Source organism: Dermacentor silvarum, chromosome 8 (genome assembly GCF_013339745.2).
Source record: "Dermacentor silvarum isolate Dsil-2018 chromosome 8, BIME_Dsil_1.4, whole genome shotgun sequence".
Taxonomy (NCBI): Eukaryota; Metazoa; Arthropoda; class Arachnida; order Ixodida; family Ixodidae; genus Dermacentor; species Dermacentor silvarum.
The window spans coordinates 73,559,799-73,584,830 of NC_051161.1; the positions used below are offsets into that span (position 1 = coordinate 73,559,799).

Here is a 25,032-nt window from a genome sequence, read left to right on the forward strand (position 1 = left end):
TACGGGGATTTTCACTCTCCGGAATCGAGTGGGAATGGAATGGGGGGCTCCACTCCGCTACTCTGGCGTATAGCTGTATGCGACCCATCAACGGGAACCTCCCTTTTAAGGCTCCGTTGTTCTTGGTCACCACGACGTCGAACATCGATTTGCCGCTTCTCAACGTGGATGAATAGGCCTAGTATACTCGCTGGCCCTGATGTCGCATAGTCATCGCGAAGCAATGAGACACTGCATCACTTCGTAACGTTAAACATAATTAAATCCTGGAGTCTTACGTGCCAAAACGACGATATAATTAAGAGGCACGCCGTAGTGGAAGACTCCCGATTAATTTTGACCACCTGGGGCTCTTTAAGTGCATCTAAATCTAAGCACACGAACGTTTTTACATATAGCTCGTAAGCACAACGCCATAGCAACTAAGCTAGCACGGCGGGTGCTTAATAGCTTTTACAACGGTTTCACAGCCGCTTAGTTATGGGCAGAGCTGTTTATATACAGCAGCCTTCAAAGTAAACTGCCGAGTGATAAATACATGAAAGTATGTATCCAGTTCCTTTTACAGCGCATGCTCAAAGGTCGTCGTCTCGAATTAAGCCGGTTACCTGGAATGAAGGGCCACGTCACCGCACGCTGAAGTGTAGTGATAGAGCTTCGGCGTCACCCACCGGCGTTTTCTGAGTCGAGAACCAGCCTTGATAAACACGCATCCGCTTCTCTGCCTTCAGGTAGGCGTTGGGAGTGTCCGATTGAAATGATAGCTCCGGGTACGCCGAGAAACATTATTTAGGCGCAGTAGCACCGTCAATAGAGGGGCGGTGTAGTAAATGAAAGCTCGAGTAGCTTAATTACAGGTTGACACGGAAGTTCAATTAAGACGTCGTACAGTGACGGGTCCACACGTGGAGGCTAGAGACGGAGGCATATAAGGTGAGAACTATAGCGCTTTATTATTTTTTTCTGGCTCGGGTGACTGCACAATGGCGGTGCGGGACGGCGACACGAGAGCCGGTTTAACCGTTTACAATGCTATACTTATTCAACATTGTGGTGCGAAATCAAAGTTGTATCAAAGAGTTAGTTGAGGTCGGCACAAGAGATGTATGCGCGTGGTCCTAGCCTAATTTAATGAAATTCAACCACGACGGAACGATCGGGGATCGGCGTTTCAAATCCATCATGCGCTTTTGCCACAAACCGTGCATTCCCACGAGAAAAAAAAATACGCGTGGAATGGTTCATTATCATTAAAGGCTGGCAGCAGGCATCGCACAGCATGAAGACTGGTGTGGAAGTTCTAAAGTGCATTGCTTTGGTTGACTTCTTCGCCCCTCTTTGTGGCGGTCGGACTTTCACCGCCGATGCAAACGGCGCGTGCGTGCTATCGCTCCAACCGAGTTGTGGAGCGCATCCTTCGCCGAACGCCAACTATTATAAGCTCTACATAATTATAGCCTGAAGTTGGCATCGTCGCCGAACGCCAACTATTATAGCCTGAAGGTTTAGATGCTGTGGCAGAGCATTCGGGACGAACAGCGCTTTGTCTTGTCACTTCTCGTGCCTTAGCGTTTGTCCTACTAGCTCGCGCTCCGAATTCATCAAACTCGCCCAATCTTCGCTTATGAAGAGTCCACTTCTCCCGTCACCCTCTTTCTCTCTCTCTCTCTCTGTGGCTACTAGGGGAGAGGGCTTCGGTGGCGGGAGTAGGGAACGGCGGTAGCCAATCCACGGTCGCGTTTGCGCCGCGGGAGACAAGGCATGTGTGAACATCGCCTTACATATGTTATATCCACCTATACTATACCGCTGCCAGATGCGCTGGTTAACGGCTCTGTTCACTGCGGGTTTACGAAATGAAACAACGAACGCTGCCTGAATATGCTCGCTGCAACAAATGTACGCCTTCGAGCGTAGCATTCCTTTAATAAAGTGAATAAAGTTCTATAGGAGTGTTCGGCTATTAGCTTACAATTACAATCATCGTCGATGACTTCTGCACATTTTTTTCTTCATCAAAGTTAATGGGAAACGCATCCCAAAACAGGATGGTCGTCTTTACAGTTGTATATCTAAAACATATTTATGACGAAGGTGACTTTCTGCCGAACTAGTATCCCACCTTGATCGGAAGTGTTTATCCTTATACCGCCTTTACAGAGTGCATGTAGTGTGCATTTTAATAAAATAATTTCCTCTGGAAGCATGAACAGTGTATATAATGGTCCTCGGACCAGGGCAAATTTTTCTTCATCTGCCAAGCTTTATTTCTGAGAAATCTGCATTGAGTTTCCTTTGTACTTTCGTGCTACACTCAGGTGGATGATAATTCGCCTTTCTATTAACATTCCTTATCCACGTGGGCTTCCGCACAACTGATTTTCAATATTCTGTGCTTCTTCTGTTTGCGTGACAGTCGTAGTGCCCGTAATTCTGGTGTATGAACATTTGGTGATTATTTTATTGCTTTATAGTATGTTCGTCATTGGTGTCACTGTTTTGCTAATGAGGTTCTGTTTATTAATCATGTTTTGAGCTTGTTAGTGTAATGAATGCCATGAAAAAAAAACTTTGGTTGTAGTGCAATGTTTAGAGAATCTGGATGTTGTGCCACGTGACCGAGGTTCTATCCCACCATCATAAACCTAACTTTTTTTCTTCGAGTATGGTATTGTATGAAAAACTTTATTGAGGTCCTGCAGAGCGTATCTCAACACGCAGCGGGCCGCTCCCACGTATAGTGACCGGAAGGCCAAGCCTCTCAGCCGCATTGTAGGCCTGCTGGACAGCCCAGAGTTGGTCGGCCAGAAGAGGGCTGCGGAGGGCCGCATCCCACCTGGCCGAGTTGTTATCGATCGTAGAGTGTGACCGGGCACACCGCCAGAGCATGTGATCTAACGTGGCTATGTCTCCGAATGAGGGACAAGAATTGTCGGTATTAGTGTCTGGATAGATCGTGTGTAAAAGACGCGGGTTAGGATACGTACTCGTTTGCAAAAGCCGAATTGTGGAGGCCTGAGCTCTGTTGCGCCGCGGATGTGGAAGGGAATAAGTTCTGCGTGCGAGGTAAAAGTGTTTAGTAATCTCGTTGTAGGTAGGAGGGAGTGTCCATATTCTCGGGGGAGTCGTCTCCGAGCTCTCCGGTGGTAGCGCGGTAGGTTAGGTCGCGCGCAGTCCCGTGAGCCGACTCGTTGAGGTTGGGGGGAGCACCCTCTATCTGACCCTGATGTGCAGGAAACCAACAAATGGCCCGAAAAAAAATGAGAGACAGGCACTTAACTGCCTGCCTGCTTGCCTGTTTGCCTGCCTTCCTAAAGCCATCCCGCCTCCTATATCACGCAAGCCAGCTACTACCTACAAACGCTCCCTTCTGGCTCTGCCGGGTGGAAAGCAGCACTGCTCTTTGACAGAGGCAGTTATAGCGCTTCATAAGGTTGTGTCCAAGCATGACTTTCTAGGAATTCAGTACAAGCACCGCCTCAGAAGCTCGCACTGCACCTTGCTTCAGAACCTTCGCCATCTAAAATCCAGTTCCTAAGAAACGCCTATATTAAAAAAATGGCGTCTTTGCCGTGACTTGACGAAAAATGAGCAAACGTAGTCGGCTGGCGCATCTATATGAATTCTCTTCGATCTGATCAGAGGTGTACTTGCCACTGCCTTCTTAGAGTGTCCCCAAGTATACCTACAGACGTTTCCGATGGATCGCGCCGTACAGGCTATACGCTCATTTGAACGGTTACTAATGTTGGGCATGTTGATACTTTCGATTCTTCAATTAAAAAAGAAAGAGAAACCCTAAAGCAATGCAGGTGTTTGGTGGCGTATGTTGGATTCGTTTTCGAAGCGTGTAATCTAAAAGGCAGTTTTCGTTAAAGCGATCCATGCGCGGTTTTATGAAAAGCAGCAGTACCTGCAGTAGAAGCACCCGGAGTAGGGTGTGGCTGTAAATACACTGATTTCCGGGCATTCTGAATAAGGCTGTGAAGTAAGATTAAGATCGAAGAGGGTTGCCTTTGACGGGGCAAATTATATGCGACGGCTATAACCACTTAGCCATGGCACAATGCGAGGAAGCAATTCGGGCTTGTTGGTTTGCCATATTGGAAAGCTGAGTAGTGCTAAAAAGACAAGGACGGACACAGACAAGAACGACAACAAACGGCGCTAGTGTTTTTTCGTTCTCTTGGCCGTCCTTGTCTCTTAATTATGCCCTACTCAGTTTCCCAGTATAATATAACGAGCCTTAATCACTATGCCACCTATTCCAGTGCAATCTCATTTCATGAAATGCGTGTTTCAAGGATGCGGGGGACACGATGCAAGGCTGTTTGCGTAGTTCACAGAAACAGGCTGTCATAGACAAAGTATAATCAATGAGGTGTGATGTGCAGTGCACTGTTATCGAAGGCTTCATCACTTGATGATATTATTCGAAATTTTACGGAAAAAATCCTGATTATTTGCTTTTTTTTTCTTGGCTATGAATATTAAGTAAGACTTATTTCCAACTTGGCCTTGGAGCACATAATATTCGAAGTCGGATTATTCAAACCCCCAATATCCGAAAGAAGAAAAGTATCCGCTTCTGGGTTCTTTAATTAGCGTGATCCTGGAGGTATGTTCAGAGGGCACTGCGCACTTCAAAGTAACCGTCCCACGTGCATGTAATATGATAGTTTTAAATCCGGGCTCTATGGCCACTAATAAGGATTTGGCTCATTCTGATATTAATCGTTAATGCTCTCTCTCTCTCTCTCTATATATATATATATATATATATATATATATATATGATATCTACAGTGGTACATTAACATGGCGGACCAGACGCACTGATGACACACATTAAGTATTCAAACAAAATTTTCTCCCACATTTCCTCTGCGGTCGTCGGTCAGTCAGATTTTTTCTATTTCCTTTTTTTTTCTAGGCAGCGGTGAGCTATAATGTTTATGAAGTGGTCTTGCGTTGTTCCGTCTTTTTGTGTCTGTCCTGCCTATTACCAGAGTCTTTTAATACCTTTATTTGAGGACTCTGGTATGACGAAGGGGATTCTATAGGACTGCTTTGCTGCCATGAGGTTTACTTCAAATGGGCAAAACATTACACCAAGGACAGCGCTTTCCGGGCAGGTGCCTTTAGTACATCATAGACGCTCATTCAATGTTAAAGTACTGCACGGCCCTTCTACACGTGCACGGATCTCTAGAATTCATGGTCACATTCAGAAATGTGTATTAGATATATGTCATACGTAGTTTTGGCATTGGCTTACGCTGTAAAAACGCCGCGCTTGCCAGCGCTGCTTCCCGAGTTAAGCGAGGCCTCGGCATGTGGCGAGTCTCTAGGCTGTTCGCCAGCAATAGATCAATTCTTATTAGTATTAACGAACATCCGACAGTATGCTGAGCCACTTTGTGCCGTACGCTGACCATTGGCGCGATGATGTACCGATCGATGGAGAACGTTCGAGCACCGTTACTAAGCTGCCGTCGTTCTTGCTTATTTAACAAGCGCCTGGCGCAAATATATTATAAAGGTGCACTCCTGCGTATAATGGCCGCTCTTGGAGCACTGGTAGCAAATGAACGCTGGCAAGGTTATGCATTTTGCAAGACAACGTCGAAACTCGGCTTTCTTTATTACTGTGTTATGCCCGGCCAGAGGTCGGCAATTACAGGGAAACGCCGCTTCCTGCCAGAATTATTTACCAAATCAAGAATCGTAACTGAGCGGGGTGTATGAGTTATGCTTTCTCATATTCATTATCGACGTGCTACCTCATAAAGCTGCGCTGGAATTAGGATTACGCCAGCGGTAAGCGTAATTTTCAACATGACGATTCGATATGCACCTTGTTGAGGGTTTGGAAGGCTTGGACCCTCCCAAAAGCCTCGAAGTCCCTCTGCCAAGCCTTTCTTAGGAGTTCCACGATGGCGTGTACTCATTCAGTAAATACTATACAGGAGCGCATCGTGGAGTACGGACGAAGAAAGAGGACGGAACGAGCGCTGTATTTGTCCGTGTTCCAGGTTGCGCTCCTGTATATTTACTGAATATGCACCAACGAGCACATCTACAAGTACTGCTAAGTATCGTATTCATGTCGAGCAAGAATTGTTGGCGAGACACTTCGAAAGCTTAACTGAACGTTCAATTGCATGTTGAAACGCACAGTATATGTCGAAAAAGAAACACAACAAGTAAACCGTTAGTGTCAGTATACCAGTGAGAGTGAACCAGAAAAGAGTGCGTCCGTTTTCTCGCCAAATCCCGTCGTTTCATAGCTTCCATCTGTAGTCCCGGCGGCACCGTCACGTGATTGGAGCTTTCTTTTTTCCTGTGACGATCGCACGTGACCAGTGCTTCCTTCTTTCCGGCGACGTCTTTACGTGATTGGAATAATTTAAAGGTTTGATGCTGACACTCGGGGCAGCAAATGAGTCATGGCCCGTGCCTGCATGCACGCGGGGATTCTTCGGGAACAGGCTATCAAATCTGCCCGGATCCAGTCTGCTTCATCGCCACTCCATCGCCCGAGAAACAGAGAAAAGTATAGGAAGATTAGCTTGTGTAGACCAGCTGGCAACGCTGTTTCGGGGTAAGGGCGTAAAGGGAATGTATATTAAACGCACGCACGCGCGCACGCGCGCACGCACGCACGCACGCACGCACACGTACAAAGTACTGTACATGATTGCGATGCAGCGCGCAACATTTCCCACAGTCGTTCACTAAGTTCACTCGTCCTCAAGAAGCGCAACGTCACGTTCAGCGCCTTCTGTGCTGAGGACGCTCTCGACTAGTGTCCAAGGATTCTCGTTTCCGGCAAAGGGCGAAAGTTGTTTCCTAGACGCATTGTAACACGAGGACCTTCACACCGAATACGCGCAATGCGTAATGCATTGGCGTTCCAGTTAATTTTGGGCTTCAATGCATAAAGCGACGTTTTGTTAAGAAGCTAACTAGAACGCCAATGCATTACTCCACAAAGTTCGGGAATTAATATCTCGAAACTGGTGTCATCCCGAGAATTCATTCCAAGTGGATACGCCTTGCAAACTCCCCGGCTACAATTTGTAAATTACAATATGGACCATCAGGTAATTAGTTAAAAACTTAATTAGTGTTTTTTTTGTTAATTATTCGATTATAAATTTCTATTTTTTGTGCAAGTAATGTCCACCTCTTCGAGTAGACCAGCTCATTAACTAAAAGTGTGCTATCTGCCACAGGCAACCTTTCAGATTTTTTGAAAGTGTTCGCTGAAACACCCTGTATATAGCATCAAATTAGATGTCTTGAATTTGGTGGCAATAGATCTCGCGGGAAGTAGCGTGATGGGCAGCGATAATACCGCTGAATGCAGAACGTGACCTAGCCTCAGAAAGGGAGGTGAGCCGGCTGGATCGAAGCCTGGCAAAGTATCTGGTGTGCACCCTCAAGGAGCCTCAAGGCGTCGACGCGAATGTATGTTGGGATGGGGTGATCATGCGCGATTACCGTAGTCGCCACCGAAGATGCACACCTTGGAAGGCCAAGACATAGTCTCAGAACTTGAGCTTGCAACGACTGTAGGATACGCATGTTCGTTTTACGGTTTCTTCCAAGCACAGGCAAGCTGTAGCTCTTGACAGCCAGGAACAATACGGTGTAAAGTTGAAGCACGCTCCTACAGATGTATTCCACAACTTTACCGCCAGAAATCTTAGGACGTGGGTGATCATGGCGAGTTTCTCTTACATATAGGAGATACGAGGGTACCTAGACAGGTCGCGATATATTATTACTTCCAGAAAGCGGTGAGTCTTCTCAGAGCTGATTTCGTGTCCATTAATTCTAATGATGCATGGTCTCATTACTTTGCGTGTTAAAGGAACCAATGAGCACTTCTCAGATGACAGCTGCAGTCCTTGTATTTGAAGGCACTACGGCATTACTGTTTGAAGTTTGAAGTATAGGGCCACCTTTTGGAGCCTGGTACCCCAAATATCCATATACATATATAGTCTGCCTATAAGTTTACACATGAGCAGTCGAGAGAAGTGTGTCAACAAGGTTGATGAGCACAAGGTTAAATAGTTTGGGGCTCAGAGCTCCACCTTGAGACACATCACGATAAGTACCGTGATGCGATGTTGCACCGTCCTATGTTTGTACAAAGAAGGATCTGCCCTTCAAATAGCTCTGTATCCATCGGAAGCCTTCTCATGCAACATCCCTAAAGACTTCCAGAATAGCTTCATGAGCTACATTGTCGTATGCGCCTTTCCCGTCCAAGGACATCGCATCATTGCGTATGATCTCTCTGCGCTTTTTTGATATTGTACAGATGAAACAAGGTTGCCTTTGTCCCAGGAGGCAGGCACACCACAACCCTTCACAACACACTGCAGGGTAGCCAACCATACATGTCCTTGGTTAACCTACCTACCTTTCTCTCTTCACCTCTCTCTCTCTCTCTCACACACACACACAACACACACGTTATATGAACACTACAGACGAGTGTTTAATCTGGTAGTTGACAAGAATTCCAGCGCAGCTTTTTGTGATTCAAGCAAGGGACACCAGCTATAGCCCAATGTTACCACCGTTCTAAGGGTTTCGGGTTCCATTAGCACAGCGCTTTCCATAGCCGCTGCGGTTTCTGTTTGAATGCCGATATTAGGGTGACTGAACACTTTCGGCAGTGATGATAGATTTGCACATATACTTATAAATTACTGGCTTGTTTTAAACGGTAAGATGCTTTTCACTGAAATATACGATGACAGCGGAAAAGTGGTGTCGTCCTTAAGGGAGCGATTGGAGGAGGAGGGCGCGTGGTTTGTGAATATAAATCAAGTCACTGCAAACAGTCTTGCTTATTTTCTGGCTTTATATACGAAGGCTATGATTATATCACAGCACATGAGATCTCTCAGTGGTCGCTGAAGCAACCACAGTGGCCACCGAGCTTCTAGGTCCCCACTACGTTGACCTTCGACTTGCCTATTTGCTGCGTCGACGAAGAGGCAAGTTCCTCGCTCCTAACTATAGTCCCGACGTCAGCATACAGCCCGGGTGATGTGATAAGACACAGCGCCGCTTTGTGGCTGTGACGATGGCTAGGGCTTGCCTGCGTCGTGGGCATAATCTATGGCTGCCGTCAAAGCCTATTGCAAAGTAATAAACATGAACGGCTGTGACCAGTTCAACTGGAAGCGCATGCTCCAAGCAACTCGTGTCGACGAGGGTGGTAATGTGGACTTGTTGGATCGTCATACGAAACTAGCGTGAAGTCTAGCTCCACACGAGGACATGGACACTGCCTTTCTGTCGTTCCTTCTTTTGTCCACGTCCCAGTGTTTCGCTGCACTTCGTCGCAATTGAATAAACCGTTTAGAACCAGCGGCCCAATGCATTTCCGAGCGCTAGTGCTTACGATAGATGGCGGCACTTCCGAGTGCACCGCTCTCGCGCTCTCCCAGAAAGTACGCTGGGGGCCTTACTAACGCGCACTGTAACAGCGAGGCCGTCTTCGAACCTGCTAATCGACGTTCTGAAAGCAAGACTTCATCGGTACTATGTTACATTACTAATCGGAGATTTAGACACCATTTTTTTTCTGTAGAAGTTTAGGAATCCCGAACACCAGCAGGTAGTGTTTGCCACCGAATCCACGAACTTGTCTCGACCCGACGCTCTTCTTGAACTAAGCCGACTGCCACATAATGAAGGTCTTCGCCACCCAGGGACTGAATTACATGAATTACACAGTATGTAAGTTTCTACAACGTTTAGCGGCTATTCCCGAGTTGATCAGTGGCATGATAATTACCCCTCCACTCCACGCATTAAGGTAGGCGCTGGGAGTGTCTGATTAAAATTATAGGGCTGGGGTTCATCGAGTATAGTTATTTAAGCGCAGTGGCATCGTCAGTATAAAGGGGCGGTGTAGGCCTCTGCCCGCCAAAGTCGACTTCGTAATTACATAAGTGCGACTTGATTAAGGTGTCGGCCTGTCTCGTGTTTAAACATTGAGGCTAGAGACGAAGGCCTGTACAAGGTGACAACTCACTCAATCTGCCAGGCTGCGGTGACTGCACACGGTCCAGGATGACGGTGGGAAACCCGTCGCCTGTGTACAATGCTACTTACTGGGCATTGTCATGCAAATCTGACGCCACGTGCTTGCGTGCCTTAGAGGCTCTAGCGCCCACAGACCAAGCAATAAAATGTGCTTGCTTTTCTTTTCTTGATATGCGCTAGCATACTTTTGGTTGTCGCGGCAATACAGTTGTTAGTGCATTCGAAACGAACGTATATTTCGTCATCATTACCGAGAAACGGTGCTCTCTCTGTGTAGCAGGTGGAATCATGTCGCCACTTCTGCAGTTATGTATTGTATCTTTGCATATTGTAATTTTTATGCAGCACGACCTTACTCTGCTTTTGTGACACAATAAATTCGCAAGAAAAGTGTCCCTTTTACTGACAGCGAGTGGTGGTGACGACTGCAGTATGCCAGAACTATGTTCTCTTAGATGGAAGTAGCACTGCATGTCATGCAGACGAAATCGTGTCATAGAAAGCTTCACTTCAAAACTGTTTCGTCTGAGTGAACAAACTGGGAAGCGTACTGCTTTGTTCATAGACGGGCCTCGTCAAGACTCTGAGCTAGGCTTGTTGGTCCGATTCTATAATGTGAAGAACGACGAAAAAAAAAAAAAAAAAACGACAAAAAAAGAAACGTTGAAAAGAAACGCGGTTCATCGCCTTTCATTTCTTGTCCGCGTTTTTTGCTCTGTTTTTCACATTATGGGAACGGACCTCGACCAACCCAGCTTCTCTCAGGCGGCAGGCCCCGGCGCCCTGGCTGTGACGTCATCTCTATGTTAGTGTCGTTCCGCATCTACCGTTAAAATTCTTATCTGTCGGCGTACGTGCATGGACACATGGCTCAAAGCATTTCGAAACTTGCGCTGTTTAGAAGATATTGACTGCACGCTAACTTTCTAGTTCACAGACTGGAGAGCAGCTCTACTCCTCGTTATATAGACGTATACTCACTGTTCTCCAACAGACACCACGCATACTTGTAAACTAAGAGGCACATTGAGCCGGCATATAAAAAGCTGGCGAATATATAACATTGGCACATTTTTTCTTCACTGGTCGTTGCATTGAGCAACAATCTTTGCCAAGTAATCGTTGAAAACTGGCCAATATATATATATATATATATATATATATATATATATATATATATATATATATAAATTTCCGCCTTTATGGTTCTAGTCGCTTCCGTTATGATTCGGCATAATAATAGCGACCGCGGCCATTGAAAAGTGGGGCTATTAGCAAGACATTTATAGATAGTTCACATAAACAGCTATCGCTTTTGCGACGAGCGGTAAGTCGCGCGCCCACTTAGGGTGTAACTACATATATCTGAACCGCGCATTCCTGCGCCGCTCATGGCTTGGTTTCGGGTTGCGTTAGCTCTAACCGAGAAATCGTCATGCTTATTCACGAACTCTGCCCACTTCGTGACCACTCACAACACTTAATTCGTTCCTTCCATATCCTCCGGCCCCCAAGTGGCAGGCTTGAGGAGTTATCCTCAGCCCTATACCTCTCTGCCATTTCTTAAGTAAATGTTCTCTCTCCACTTAGTCCTCTCTTCTTATTTTATTTTGCACATACAGATCCAGACAGTTTTGGCTCTTTGGGGACGGTGCGCGCAGTCTGCTGATCCATGTATCTTCTGTGATCACCACTTGCATTGTCCCGTTCTTGGGTTGTAGGCACATCTGTGTCGGCGCAAGTAGCGTGCTCCGCAATTCCCGCCGCCCCGGCCATATCGGTTAGCTGCCTCGTCGCCGCGCCTGTCAGCTGGGTTTCCGGGCTGCGAGTACTCTCTGCAGTGGCTGATTACTATGGCGACCTTCCAGTTGTACCGTCCCCGGCACCTCCGCGTCGCCAGCCAGTTGGCCATGCAGTGGAAGTACCTGCGACATCAGCAGAACAACAAGGGAACGTCTGGCTCTTCGGGACTAAAAGACTAAATGAAAATTGAATTCTTGGGGTGTAACGTACAGACATTTCACAGTAACCTATGAGGTACGATGTATGCCGTAGGGGAGCGGTTCGGATTAATTTTGACCGCCTGGTGTTCTTTAACGTGCACCTAGAGCTAAGCAAAGCACACGAGCTTTCTTGTTTTTCACATCTATCGAAATACGGCCGCCGCGAGCTGGAAACGAACCCGCGACCTCGGTCTCAGCCGGAGAGCGCCATAGCCACGGAGGCACCGCAGCGGCTGTGACTTTAATACAAGCAACAAAAATTGAGTCAGCCATCTTGAGGTTTGTTCGCTGGAACAATACAGTACACTGAGACCAAGTATTGCGCATGTGTGTATAGCCAAGACAGTCCCATTTTCACAGTCTTATATTTGCGTCGCCTTCCGCACAATACGTCAAGACGCTGAAATTTACTTTGGTGAAAAGCCCCCCCCCCCCCCCCCCCCCCGCCTAGAAAAATGTGGACACGCCACTGTACTTGTTACTGAAACACCAAACGCCTCTGTTCATTGCGTTCATTGCATAAGGAAAGTCGTCATCCTGGCAACCTTGATGTCTTGAGGTAGGCGATGACGGCAACAACAATAATATGGTACGGAGGTGACCAGCATGACGGCGGCCAATCCCAGAGACAGTGCACTAGGGATATAGATAGGACAGATGGCCAGCTACCTACCACAATGTCGCTAAAGTAAACGAGGAAGCATTCCCATAAAAAATTACACCATCTTCCCGTAGGGGAACCCTGAGTAGTATGCGAAGCAGCCATGGGGTCGACTCAAGTTCCCATTAGTTTTCAGTTCGTCGTTTCCGTTAGGTTGAGGTACGCAGCTACCGGCTTCGCGAGCCCGAAGTTCGGGATCGGCCTGTCGCCGCTGCCGTTTCGTGGCAGCGGCTCGAGCGCTCTTCTCCGCGGCGCTGACACTGGCGTTGACGCTGGCGCTGTCCGCGGCGTTGCGGGAGGAGAATGAGAGGAGCGGAGCGCGCGCGCGCGTCATTTATACCGCGAGCTACAGTGGCGCCCCCCAGCGGAGTATGCAGCGCCTACCGTCGCGCCTCTAACCTAAGCTGCTCTAACCTAGAACAATCCGCGAATGGAACCAATTGCCGTCAAACATTGCCTCTGTTATGTCTAATGATGTTTCTTTTCTATGTTAGCATAACCGCGTTCAAGTTTGTTTCAATGACATCTGTAATTTTGTGACTGATTGTGATTAGTGGTTATTTTTATTAGTTGTGTGACTGACACTGTATGTATTTTTTATCTTTTATGTATATCCTCCCCCACTGTAATGCCTGTTAAGGCGCTGTGGGTAATAAAATAAATAAAAAAAAAAAAAAAAAATTATTGCGCGCGGAGCCGCAGGTGTTGCCATTCGTTGCGCAATCCGGAGAGGAGCGTCGGAGAGGAGAGGAGGAATGCCGAGAGGAAAGGAGATGATACACGGAGAGGAGAGGAAGGGGAGGAGCATGCGTATGCGCACTGCGCAGTAGGGGTGTGGACGCCGCACGGCGGATGGATGAATGGATGGAGGGAGGGAGGGAGTGACATAGCCCCGACCATAAGCTCTTCGCATCTAAAAAAAAACGCCGGTTCGTACTTGTCGCAGTTCTTGCAGTTGATGCGGCTCATGGTACGGAACTGCCCGTACATCTTGCGGGCGGCACAGCTTCCGCTGGGCGTCGCCAGAGCTGGGCCCCCGCGCCTGCTGACGCAGTAGGTGAAGCGGGGCCACTGCATCTTAGCGCTGCGGCCTTCCAAGCATATCACAAACATCAGCATGACGAGGGCCACCACCGCGAGCAGCAGCGATGACCGAAAGGGAAGACCTCGCACTGCAGGAGGTGAAAAGAGCATCCTCAAAAAGAGAGCAAAGCAAATATAAAACTGATAATAAAGATAAATTTAGGCTGTATTAAGTGAATTACGTTGTCTGTACTTTGGAGTGATCAATAGTGTTTGAACCCGATTCGAACACAGGAGCTCTGGAATAAAAGCTCGATGTTGAAACCATTGCGCCACGGACGAACGCCTCGACACGTGACATAAAACGCCCTTATGAATTTATCACGGGCGAGCCAGTGCATTGAGACGCTTGGCGCGTTTCGATTTTGCCACCTCGCCAAGCTGAACCGTTGTAATTAGTATCGATTCTGCGTGTTCGCAGCTTCGAAAAGTATACATTGCTCGGAAATTTACGACAATGAAGGCATATGAAGCGCAATAAACAAGGTCACAAGAACGTCTAAATCCACAAGCACGAAGATCAGACAAATCCGTGTACTTCCCATCATTCCCATGGTGGCTACGCCAGATTATGCGGCCCCGTGTAGGCAGTTACCGCACATGGTTTGGCCATATAGGTGTTCTCTAGTTTGGCTTCCGCGTCGGGTTAGCCTATGGCGCCTCGTCGCCTACGGATTGCAGCTTCAACGTGCATCAGCAGTGCATCGCCTACTGCTTCACTTGCGGCACACGGTGCGTACTCTGCAACTCGCATTCCTGTCGCTGAGCGCGTCGCAGCTCGACTGCATGGCTCCCCTAACCACGCACTGCGGCAGCGAGAAAGTTGTCGCACAACGGTCTTTGCAGTGGTCCTAGCTGCGGATGACAGAGGTGGTCGCTTGTGACGGCGTGAGCCCATGTGAGCCGGAAAATGCGTGAGCCGGAGCAGACAATCCTGGAGCGCCGTTCTACACGGTCTTCACACCAGAAGTCGGTCAGGTCACTATTTAAGTTCTTATACTCTGGAGAACCTCTTGGAGCGACTTTGTTACTCGAGTCTTCCGATTCTACTAAGCCAAGATTTGCCATCGCTAAGATGCCTAAATTTGACATTCCCACGATGCCAAAAAACAGCGACGCTGGTCGTTGCTTGCAACCAATCATGGGGGTAGCTCACGTAAGGGTACGCTAAATTTAGTTCACGATGCCTGCCACATCCAGCATTGACCTGCCGCTTCCAAGCGTGGAGGAAGAGGTAACGTTCTGGTCGCTGGCCTCATTGTCTCATAGAACACACAGTTTCTTAAGAAGCAGCACCGCTTTGCCGCTATGACGACGACTTAGACTAAATTGAGGCGTTGGTCGAGCCATTGTTGGTCGAGCCCAGTTGGTCGAGCCCAGTTGGTCGAGCCAGGCAGCAGACAAGACCAATTTTAGACTAAGAACCGCGACCAAACCACAACTAGTCTATCTGGCAGCACGGGCTTTAAGCAGAGCGCCTCAAAGTATAGGGACCTACGATATACTGCTTTATACACTGTCCCAGACACGTGTCCTGGAAACTGCATATTGCAATGTCAAGCTCATCTTCCAACGTGCGAATTTAGGAATTTAGGGCCGCACCTGATAATTCAGAATGAAAGGCTGCATCTCATAGAGGCTGAAAAACACAGTGTCTTCAAAGTAAAATATGAGTGAATTTAATAAACAAGCTGTCCTGACTAGGCAAATGCAGTTTGCACATATGTTGTCGCGATTTTGCAATGAGCGGCATGGTAAGAGGCTTTCCTCCACTCCCTCCACTGCCTTCAAATAGGAGCTCGGAACGTCTGGTCGAAATTAAAGCTCTGGAGTCACAGAGTAGCGTTACCTAGGAGCCCTGACATCACCATTTGAGGGGCGGTGTAGGTTTTCGTTTGGCAAAGTTGTACACTTTTAATGCCAACTAATTAATTAATGCATCTCCCCAGCTGTCTCAAGTTTCAACATGGATGCTAGAAAGGAAAGCCTTTAAGGTGAAAACTCACGCATTTGGCGTTGTTCGGGAGACTGCACACGGTGTAGAATGATGGTGCGAAAGAGGTGACCCGTTTATTTATTGCTGCTTACAATGAGGGGTTACTGAGCATTGTGGTTAGACTCGGACGCTACCGATTCGGCTACTATGAAGACTCTATAGGTAACGGACAAAACAATGGCGCTTGCTTGCAATGTTCCTGCTCTAACACTGCGCTACTTTACCTGCAGATCTCGTTGGAATACATTGTTACTCCTCGTGAAACTAAGATGTTTTTGACCACCTTTACAGTGCAGAAGGCTCTTTCTGTCGAGCAGGTGGAATCTTGAGGCTCCTTGTGGCCATTATGCATTGTATCTTTTTTATAGTGTCTTCTATCCTTTTTGCATGTGCCCCTCCTCTTTGTCATATTAAGCATATTGAGGCCCCTCCAAATAAATAAGATAAAAAGGGACAGTTGCGGCTATTTGATTTCCCTTTTGTTTCTCAACAACTTACTGTGCAATCTCTTGCCCCTGGGTGGGCTATACTCAATGGTAGAATGCTTCGTAAGTGGCTCCTGGTTAAGACCCCTACATTACTTTCTTTGTACCTCTGCCGAGATTCATAATTGCAAAACAGCTTTCTTTTGTCGAAAATGCTTGCACACGTACTGCCGTGTTGAGAAACGCGCCTCGGCGCGAACTGAGCCCCTCAGACAACGAAACGCCTGGGACCTTTGCTTAAACCGAGCGTGCGTCTGGTTCACCTCCCTGCCTTTCCTCTCTTCTATGACTCGCTCTGAGTCGAGTGAAGGCGAAGTGCCGTTTCTGCAGTGTATCCTTTTCTTCTTCTTTCTTTTCTGCAATAAGAGTATCTAATACCAATTGCGTCTATCTGACTCTGCCAAGGCGTACATATATACAACTCAAGTTTTGTATCATTTATTTGTCACGCTTCGGTTTCTTTCCTATCTAATCTTGTGTTGTTAGTCAATATCTTATACAATTTTCTGTCGCACTCTTAATTTGTTCTAGCTAACATTGAATAATCAGGAGCACTTTTATGCATTTTTAAATTCAGTATCTCGTTTTGTATCATAATTAAACAGTCCCCTTTGTAATGTCTGTTCACCCTGAGGGTAAAATAAATAAATTAGCTTATGGTATACCCCGTCAACCCTCGGTTTTCCCAGGCGCTGTACCTCGCAATTACTTTCAAAGCACTTTTCATCTTCAGTTATCAGAAGAGAACGAACGCATTTATCATGAGGTGAGTAATGCCCTCTTACTGTCAACAAATAAAGAGAGAGAGATGGAAGGACAAGTAAATTTAAGCAGGACTTAGTTGCAAGATAACTAAGATTCAGGTGCTGGTCCTAATTTTCGAGTTATTTGTTCTCGAAATTCCTGCCGTAGCGCTGAGTATTACCGCCGGACTTCTTCGTAGAAATCCTGGTGAGAGACTCTATCTATACTCCTGTCAAGTATGACGCACTATTGTCCCGAATTTCTGACACCTCCGCACCTGCTAGGCGAAGAAACACGGCGATACCCGACGGCGCTCCATTAGAGCCGAATAAGCTCTTCTCAGAATTTTCGCGGACACGCTACCTCTTGTTGAACAAAGGAAAAAAAAAAGCACGATCACGAAAACTTAAACGTAGCAAGCCGTCGCGCCGGGCTGCCAAGCCAACTGCTTTCGCTGAGTGCATTGTGATCTCGGTGCATGGCCTGCTTTGCAGGGATAACAATTGTATGGAGCAATCGCGAATTCACCAAAATGCATTAGGAGGAAGAAACATCATTGACTACATGACTGCAAGGTATATCGTGCAAAAGTCATTTGCTTGTCCACACATTAGTTGAGAGAGAAAGAGAAAAAAAAACATATAATTTATTTTTAATGAGGTGGGCGTCTTCCTCGTAGGATGGAGCCCTTGTTTCAGGGCTCCATTGGCTCGCGGCACTCCGCGTGCCCGCCGGATCTGCCATAGCTGCTCCTCCGGGTCTGAGATGGTCAGCGCAGTCTCCCAGGAGGAAGGTGAAGGTGAAGGAATAGGGGGGCAGCCAGGACGGTGTGGGCATTCCCAGGTGCAGTGAAATACTGTGTGCTTTGCTCCGCAGTAGGGGCAGTATATGAGGGGTGTTGTGTGGGGTGGAAGAGGTGAAGGTAAAAGAGTCAGAGGAATGTATTGGTTTGTGGCTATCGCCGCGAGACGGCATCTTCTCGATTAAGAGAGTGATGGGGAGGGGCAAAGTATCTCCTGCTATGTCTGTAATGTTGTAGTGCTTCAGTGTACCACATTGGTTCTGTCGTTGCATCGTCTGGGTTGTGTATCGGGCACGCGCGCCTCGTCTACAAATGATATGGCGTCGTACGTGCGCAGTGTGCGTCTATCGAAGATACCAGTACAGCACACACATTAAACGACTGTTCTTCTTGTTCTGCACACCCTGCTGTCGCCTCAGTCATTCCTTTGGTTGATACGTGGTGTCAGAAGTGGGATGTTTTTTCAACGCAGTCGCTTGGAGAAACAAATCAGATTTTCGCTTGAAGCGTTTCCAGTTCGTAGCCAGGTTACCCGTCAGCTGCAGAGGTTCCGGGGGGCCTTAGTTCCCTCTTCACTTCTTCGCTGGTGGCATCAGTCGTTATCCCACTCTTGACACCGTGTATGGAAAGAGGCCTGTCCAGGTGTCTGGACGATACGCACCCTGCGTAAAGCTTTGGGCTGTAATCATGTGAGGATACGGTGTGCGTAGGGTGTCACCATACCTTGTGCCAAAGTCCTGCAGGTGATGGTTTTTCGAATCAGTGACCACTGTTGTGGGTCTGTCCGGTGTCGGTATGGTTGACGGAGAAAGCTGTGGCTCAGTGCAGTAAATAACGCCTAGTGTACCATTGTCCTTCGGAATATTTGTTGCGGTAGCGGCTATGTACTTTACGTTGAGTTGAGTTGAGAAAGGTCCAGTAAAGACCGGTTTACTTTTTTCTGATTTTGTGCAGTGCTTCTGAGGTAATGACAACTAAATAATAGACATATTCAGGCATATTTACACGCACGTGCGAAGTCTGTGCGAAGTAACTCCCAATCCTTTAATCACCAAAAATTCAATTAATGTCTCACTCTTTTTTTTTGGGGGGGGGGGGGAGGGGGGGTTGCAAGAAATCGAGATGCACGATGTAGAAATCGTCACCATGGTGACCCAGAGACATAATAGGTCAACAGGTGGCGTTCTAAGCACCCTTGTAAATTTAGTGGATAATCTAGACTCCTGCAGTCCTGCTTATACCTGGCAGCGTTAGAACTTGTCTTGTTGGTAATACATTGAACATATACTAATAGCGCACAAAATGTTACAAAGACATAGAAATCAACGACATAGATCACAGGAAACATTTATTGAAACTCAGTGCTTTGTCTGTAAGTTTACAAGATCCTCGTCCTTGTGGTCGCGCTAGTGATTTAACCACATTAGACCGCAATGTCGTCCAGAAACAAATATGCGGAAATTTAGTATATCTCATTCTAGCATAAAATACAAATTGAATGACGACGACTTTTCTGTTATTCAAGTATTCCCTACCTGTTCCTTCCTATTAAATGCTCAGCTAAGTAAAACAACACCAGACAGTGTGGTATCACAGGTGCTGCTTATTTTCGCGAAGGTAATGCACCAAACGCCATGGTGTACATATTTCTTTAAATATCCGTTTTAAGGAACATTGAGCTTCACGCCCGATTTGTATTTAATTGTATTCGAACACAGACGCAACGAGAACACGCTCTCATTGTACAACCATAGCATTGATTTGACTGGAAATTGTTGTATAATAAAGGAAGCTTAAAATTGGACTAAAATTCTGGACCAAATATGGACCGTACTATATATATATATATAGTACGGTATCCGCTTGACGACTGGGGAGTTGCAAAACTTGGAGTTCTGGGCCCATATTCACACAAAAGAGCTCTTACGCAAAAATTGTTCGTAAGAACAAATTCCCGCTAACTCTAAGGCTGGACATATAATTAGTGGAGAGGGCTAGCCAATGGCAAAGGCCACTTACGAAGAAAAATATTTCTGCATTCGGCCCGGTATTTTTTTCCAGAAAGTTTAGAATTTGTTTCGCTAATTTGAATAAGCTACTGTATTCTCAACAATCACCAGATGTTTCCTTTCTCTATCTGTTTCTCTTTTCGAATGCTAAATATTTAACTTAAGTTGGTTCAGTAATTTTATAACGAGGTCATGTGGACGTTTCTTGTGTCTTCCAATAAGATAATCTGTGAGAAAAGTCTATTTTAGTTAAAATCAAAGTAAAATACGTGTTTATTAGAGCGTAAATTTTCTTTTCACCAACAATCAACGTTGAAAGCATGAACAAAAAGTCTACGAAACAGTTTGACAGTGTACATACACGTACTCTATTTGGTAGCTATAACGTCTCAGGGACGGCAAATATGAATTTACGTCATAACGCATATGAAAATATACTGAGAGCTAACGGGCCGTGTTCTAGCGAATAATGAGACAGTCACCCGCTTTGGCAAGCAAGAGATAGTATATAAGTGACAAGATCGCGTGCTTTATTGCGAACTAAGTGTGTTTTCTTTGATCTTTGTTGCCACTCTGTCTTAAGCGCATTTATGTGAGCTCACCTTAAATTCCATTTTGTTTTATGTGACCTCACTTTTGTGTTGTTTATCGTGCATTTATTTGAGCTGCGTTTACGTTCCAGTCTGTTTTATTTGTTTCTTTGGTGCATCTGTTTTGTATTGCTTCGTCCTTAATTTTTTTTCGTTGATCTTACGTTTCTCTTGTTCAGTGCCGGGTTGTTCTTTCATTTTGAATATGGATCTGTCGTATATGAAGAGGCGTATCATATTGTGCATAAAAAAAGAAAATCAGAAAAGAGAACGACATCTGATACACTCGTGAGCTGTTGTCTTACAAGAGAAATAATAACAAACACAAGAAGCAACACATTTGTGCGCTTAACTCACTCTTATACGTGGAATATTTTAAAGGTTTGACTAAAATTTGTTTGCTCAGTTTGCATGATGATGATGAAGTGTGTGACCAAGGAACCCGTACGAAACCTCGAAACGTTTGTGTTCTTCCCGCCTTGTCTTGTTCAGTGACCGGAACTCTTCCATCACAGAATGAATTGAGTGCTTGAGAGAAATCCACACTTTTTCTCTCTCCAGCACCGAAAAACAAAACAAAAAAAATGTGTTAGGTTGGCTGCAGACGCAGAATGCTGTAAAACATCAACGGTGAAGTGCGCGACAACAGACAAGCTTAGAGCTACCAGTAAAGTGCTGCAGATGTGCGTCCGGCACACAGCGGCGTAGCCACTGTGCCGGATAGATGATACATTGTTTATTCTAACCAGTTTAAGGGCGTGCAGTGCAGGAGCCTTTGTCTGGTGCGTTGACGCGACCCGTAGTTTTCTCTGCACTGCATGGAGTTGATGAGAATACGGAGCGAGAAGGATAGAGCGCCAGCGGGGAGGGTAGAGAAGCTGAGTGGGAAACCACGGCGACCGCACGGTCGTCCATCGAATTCCTCTAACCTAACCAGTTTCTCTTTCCCTCAACGCCTGCCCCGCCACTTGACCGGGCGGGGCAGGTGGGCGTTTTCGCACGTCGTTTTAGGTCGGACATACCTGGTACACAGAAATTTCGGGGAAGAGACGGGCACGTGTGCCCGGTGACCCCCCCCCCCCCCCCCCGTCCCCTCCTACCCGGATACGCCCCTGGTCCGGAACAGACTATAGGACCACGCGATAGTAAAGATCAACAATGGATGAACAGGGGATGTCGCTGGAGCCGACTTTTTCGACAACGGGATTTGACGAAAACAAGTGTCTTGACTGAACGTTGGCTTTAGAGATATTCCTTGTTTTACCATTGTCCATCTCTTCAAGCCTCCTGTGAACTTTTGTCTCGTTATGATCCTAATGAGTACGCTTGTTTGACGCTGAAGCTAGATCATCGAATATTATCCGTAATCGGTGGTTACACACATTCAATGCATAGTTTGGTCCGTCTTACCTGGCTTCGGGGATGTAAAGAATGCGCAGGCCCTCATATTATAGCCGGTGACTTTCACGACCACCATCGGCAGCGGGCAGTTTCCCATACTTTTTCGCGCTAAACAGCTAGCATAAATTACGCAAAACGAGGGCATGGTCGTAATCAGAGATGGTTCACTTCCCTTTCTCTGCAACGTGTCCTATAGCAGCTACTTAGATCGTGCTTTTGTGTCCAGAAGCTTTTTGCCGCCTGTGCACTGGGGCGCCAACGGGAAAATGCACGGATGCGATCGCATTCTCACTTAAGTACAGTTCAGCTGGTTTGTCCCTTACACCCCATCTCGAGCCCGATGGTTCGATTATCTACTTTCAAAACGGCAATCGAGCATATGTGCGATGACAGCACACCGTGGGAACTAGATTTTTATCGAATCTTCTGCGCAGGACACGAACACTTTTCCCAGGACGATGCCAATGCCAAGATCGCCCATGGACTGTCAGTATGAATGACTTGAATCCGCCATATCACGGACACTTAAAGCACGGAAGAATCAAATACTCCAAGTTTAGTCACTGAGCACGAATACCGCGTCTAAAAAATTAGGAAGGAATGCGGGAGGACGGCTTATTTGTCATTACATCCATGAAGCTATCTAGGCTTTGGGAAATTCGTGCGGAGTCCTCGTTTGACTCTCGTACAAAGTCAACTTTGTGAGACTGTTGCCCTTCACCAGTGCCGAACAGCTTTGGAACTTGCGGGAAATTTTCGTGACTAGGTGTGTGTAAGCTTTATCAACACCTCCACCCCTGAAATCAGACAGCTATTTGTCGCCAACTTTTGATGATCGTCTTGATGGCTGTTTCGTGATATCGAAATTGGTTGTTGCGCTCGCTGCTTGACGATGATCATCTGCACCTGGGCCTGCATTCACAAATGTTCTTACGCTACAATTCTTCGTAACAGCAAATTTGAGCCAATTCTATGCTGAACACATTATAGTGGAGGCGGCAGGCCAGTGGTAAGCAGCACTTATGTACTGAAATTTTTGTGAACTCGGTCCCGACGGTATTTCTCACGCCGCGTTGTCTTAGCCTTGGTGCAGGAGCTAGGCAGGTTCTGTATACTGTCGCTTTGCGGTGCTACATGGATCTCAATGTATTATTCCTGACCATTGAAGTACAATCCATTTGGTCGCTATCTCCGAATCCTGCAATAACGCTCTACGAGCTCTTATCCTACCGACCAGTTGCCTTGCTGGGTTAGGTTGAAAATGTGTAGGAGTGGATGATGCTGGACAGACTGGAGTGTTTTATCGAAAATAATGTCCGATATCTATATGTTGTGGCTGATTTTAGGCATACACGAAAAGAAAAATGCTGCCAGCGAGTTACAGAGATGGTATTTTTAGAACATCAAGGGCACACCTCTCAACATACTTCGCGAAGCTAAACTTGACGCCCTTGATGAATTGGATGTCGGCATTCGTCCTTGCCCCTGAATTGTGAGATACCTGAGTCGTCGTACAATTTTCATGGCTGCAAGTCATGATACCAGCCATCATCATGTTGTTCGGGGTATCCCACAATGCACAGCCTTACAATATTCAATGCTACCGTAATCGGCGTCGCTTGTGAGCTCCCGGATACTCTGCACGTCCGAAAGTACGTGGGTGACACCAGTACTACTGTAGCCTCGAGGCCGCAGCAGAGTGATAGATTACATATCTTCTACGGCTAAGCGCCTACGCCGTCATAAACTACAATTGGTAACAACAAGGGTACTGACATCATGTTCAGACAACACCACCTAAATAGCACAGGCCTACGCACTCCGATCTATGATGTCATGCTACCAGGCCTGAAATTTCCATTGCCAAGGCTGCCGTAACGAAAGCGGTGACGTCAAAATCACTGTTGCTTACGCGGAAGCATCCCCATTAGATTCTCTGGTAGTCGGGCCAGGTAGCATGACGTCATGGATCGGAGTGCGTAGGCCTTGTGCTATATAGGTGGTGTTGGTTCAGACGCCAGTCTCTGGGGGAGCACCAAATCACCAACTACTGCAATGTTATTATTGTGGAATACGTCACGGGTTCCCGGGCGTTGTGATTGACCACGTAAGTAAATTGTGATTTTATTGGCGCAGTGCCGGTCCGGCTCTATTGCTACGCAACAGATAGAGAACAGATGTCATGTTTGATAAGGACGATGACGACGACGACGATATGACCTTGCGCGAACTGTTCGTCTTGTGCAATTTTGCATGTATTGCACATGTAAATACACATGAAAATACACCTGCATATAGTCGGTCCCGTGTCTCTTTCTACGTACCTAACAATGTTTCCCCCATCAGCCGTGGTTTGACCTTTTCAAAACCCATCGCTATATATGCTAAGATCATGGCTAGGCGGGTATGTACAAGTTATTTGGCTTGTTGGATGCATAAAATGAAATCCCGCTTAGCACTTCCTACACCTTCTTTCCCAGGCTATCTTTGTAAGCTATGTAAGGTACAGCCTGCCAGCTCCTTCAAACATGAGCCACCTGTGCCTCGGCACGTTTCAAAACTGGAAGTATATCGAAAGAAAGCGGAAGCACTGCGTACATCTACTTGGACGGCTACGTAACTTCGGCCGGCTCAATTACAGCCATAGTTATACAAATTATTATCATCAGTCACAGCTTTCGCCTGCATCACAAATGACATCTGCCGCTACAGAACTCGTCGTGATCCAAAACGCCATTCAATACATATATTTGAATGTCCATATCAAACACGGGCTATATATACTTTGCGACTAAAAACCAGTTGCCAATAGGTATGTGCGACAAGCAATAACTCTTATTATTCTTTGGCTTCTGACGTGGCAGAGATAGGCTCTCTTGCGAAAGTAAAATGGCATTGCATTTGGTGCTGGTGAAGGTGAACACTGTGGTCTTCATGGAAATGGCTTTGCAGATGAAGCAGCCAGAAACGCCTTAAAGATGTAACGCTTATTACCTTGCTATTCTTTAAACCCAACGCCAGCTGCCTCATTACTGCGACTATGACGACTGCGGCAAGAGGATACTGGTCACAATCGGAGAGTCGCCATATTAGCCACCTTGGCAGGCGTGACCTTGCAACCTCTTTTTAAAAAGCTGAATGGCCTCCTGCGGAGTAATGCGTGCATTGTTCACATGGCAAC

The 25,032-nt window shown here is 46.6% G+C and overlaps 1 protein-coding gene across 1 annotated transcript; it reads right to left on the reverse strand.

Annotated features, from left to right (window-relative positions):
• Positions 1-11,667: 11,667 nt before the first annotated feature.
• Positions 11,668-15,980, reverse strand: LOC119461455 (uncharacterized). Its single transcript, XM_037722774.2, has 3 exons — positions 15,831-15,980; positions 13,679-13,913; positions 11,668-12,002 (listed from the first exon to the last, which is right to left on the reverse strand). The coding sequence occupies exons 1-3, from the start codon at positions 15,832-15,834 to the stop codon at positions 11,765-11,767; spliced, it is 477 nt and encodes a 158-aa protein (XP_037578702.1). The 5' UTR covers positions 15,835-15,980; the 3' UTR covers positions 11,668-11,764.
• Between the last annotated feature and the right edge of the window lie 9,052 nt (positions 15,981-25,032).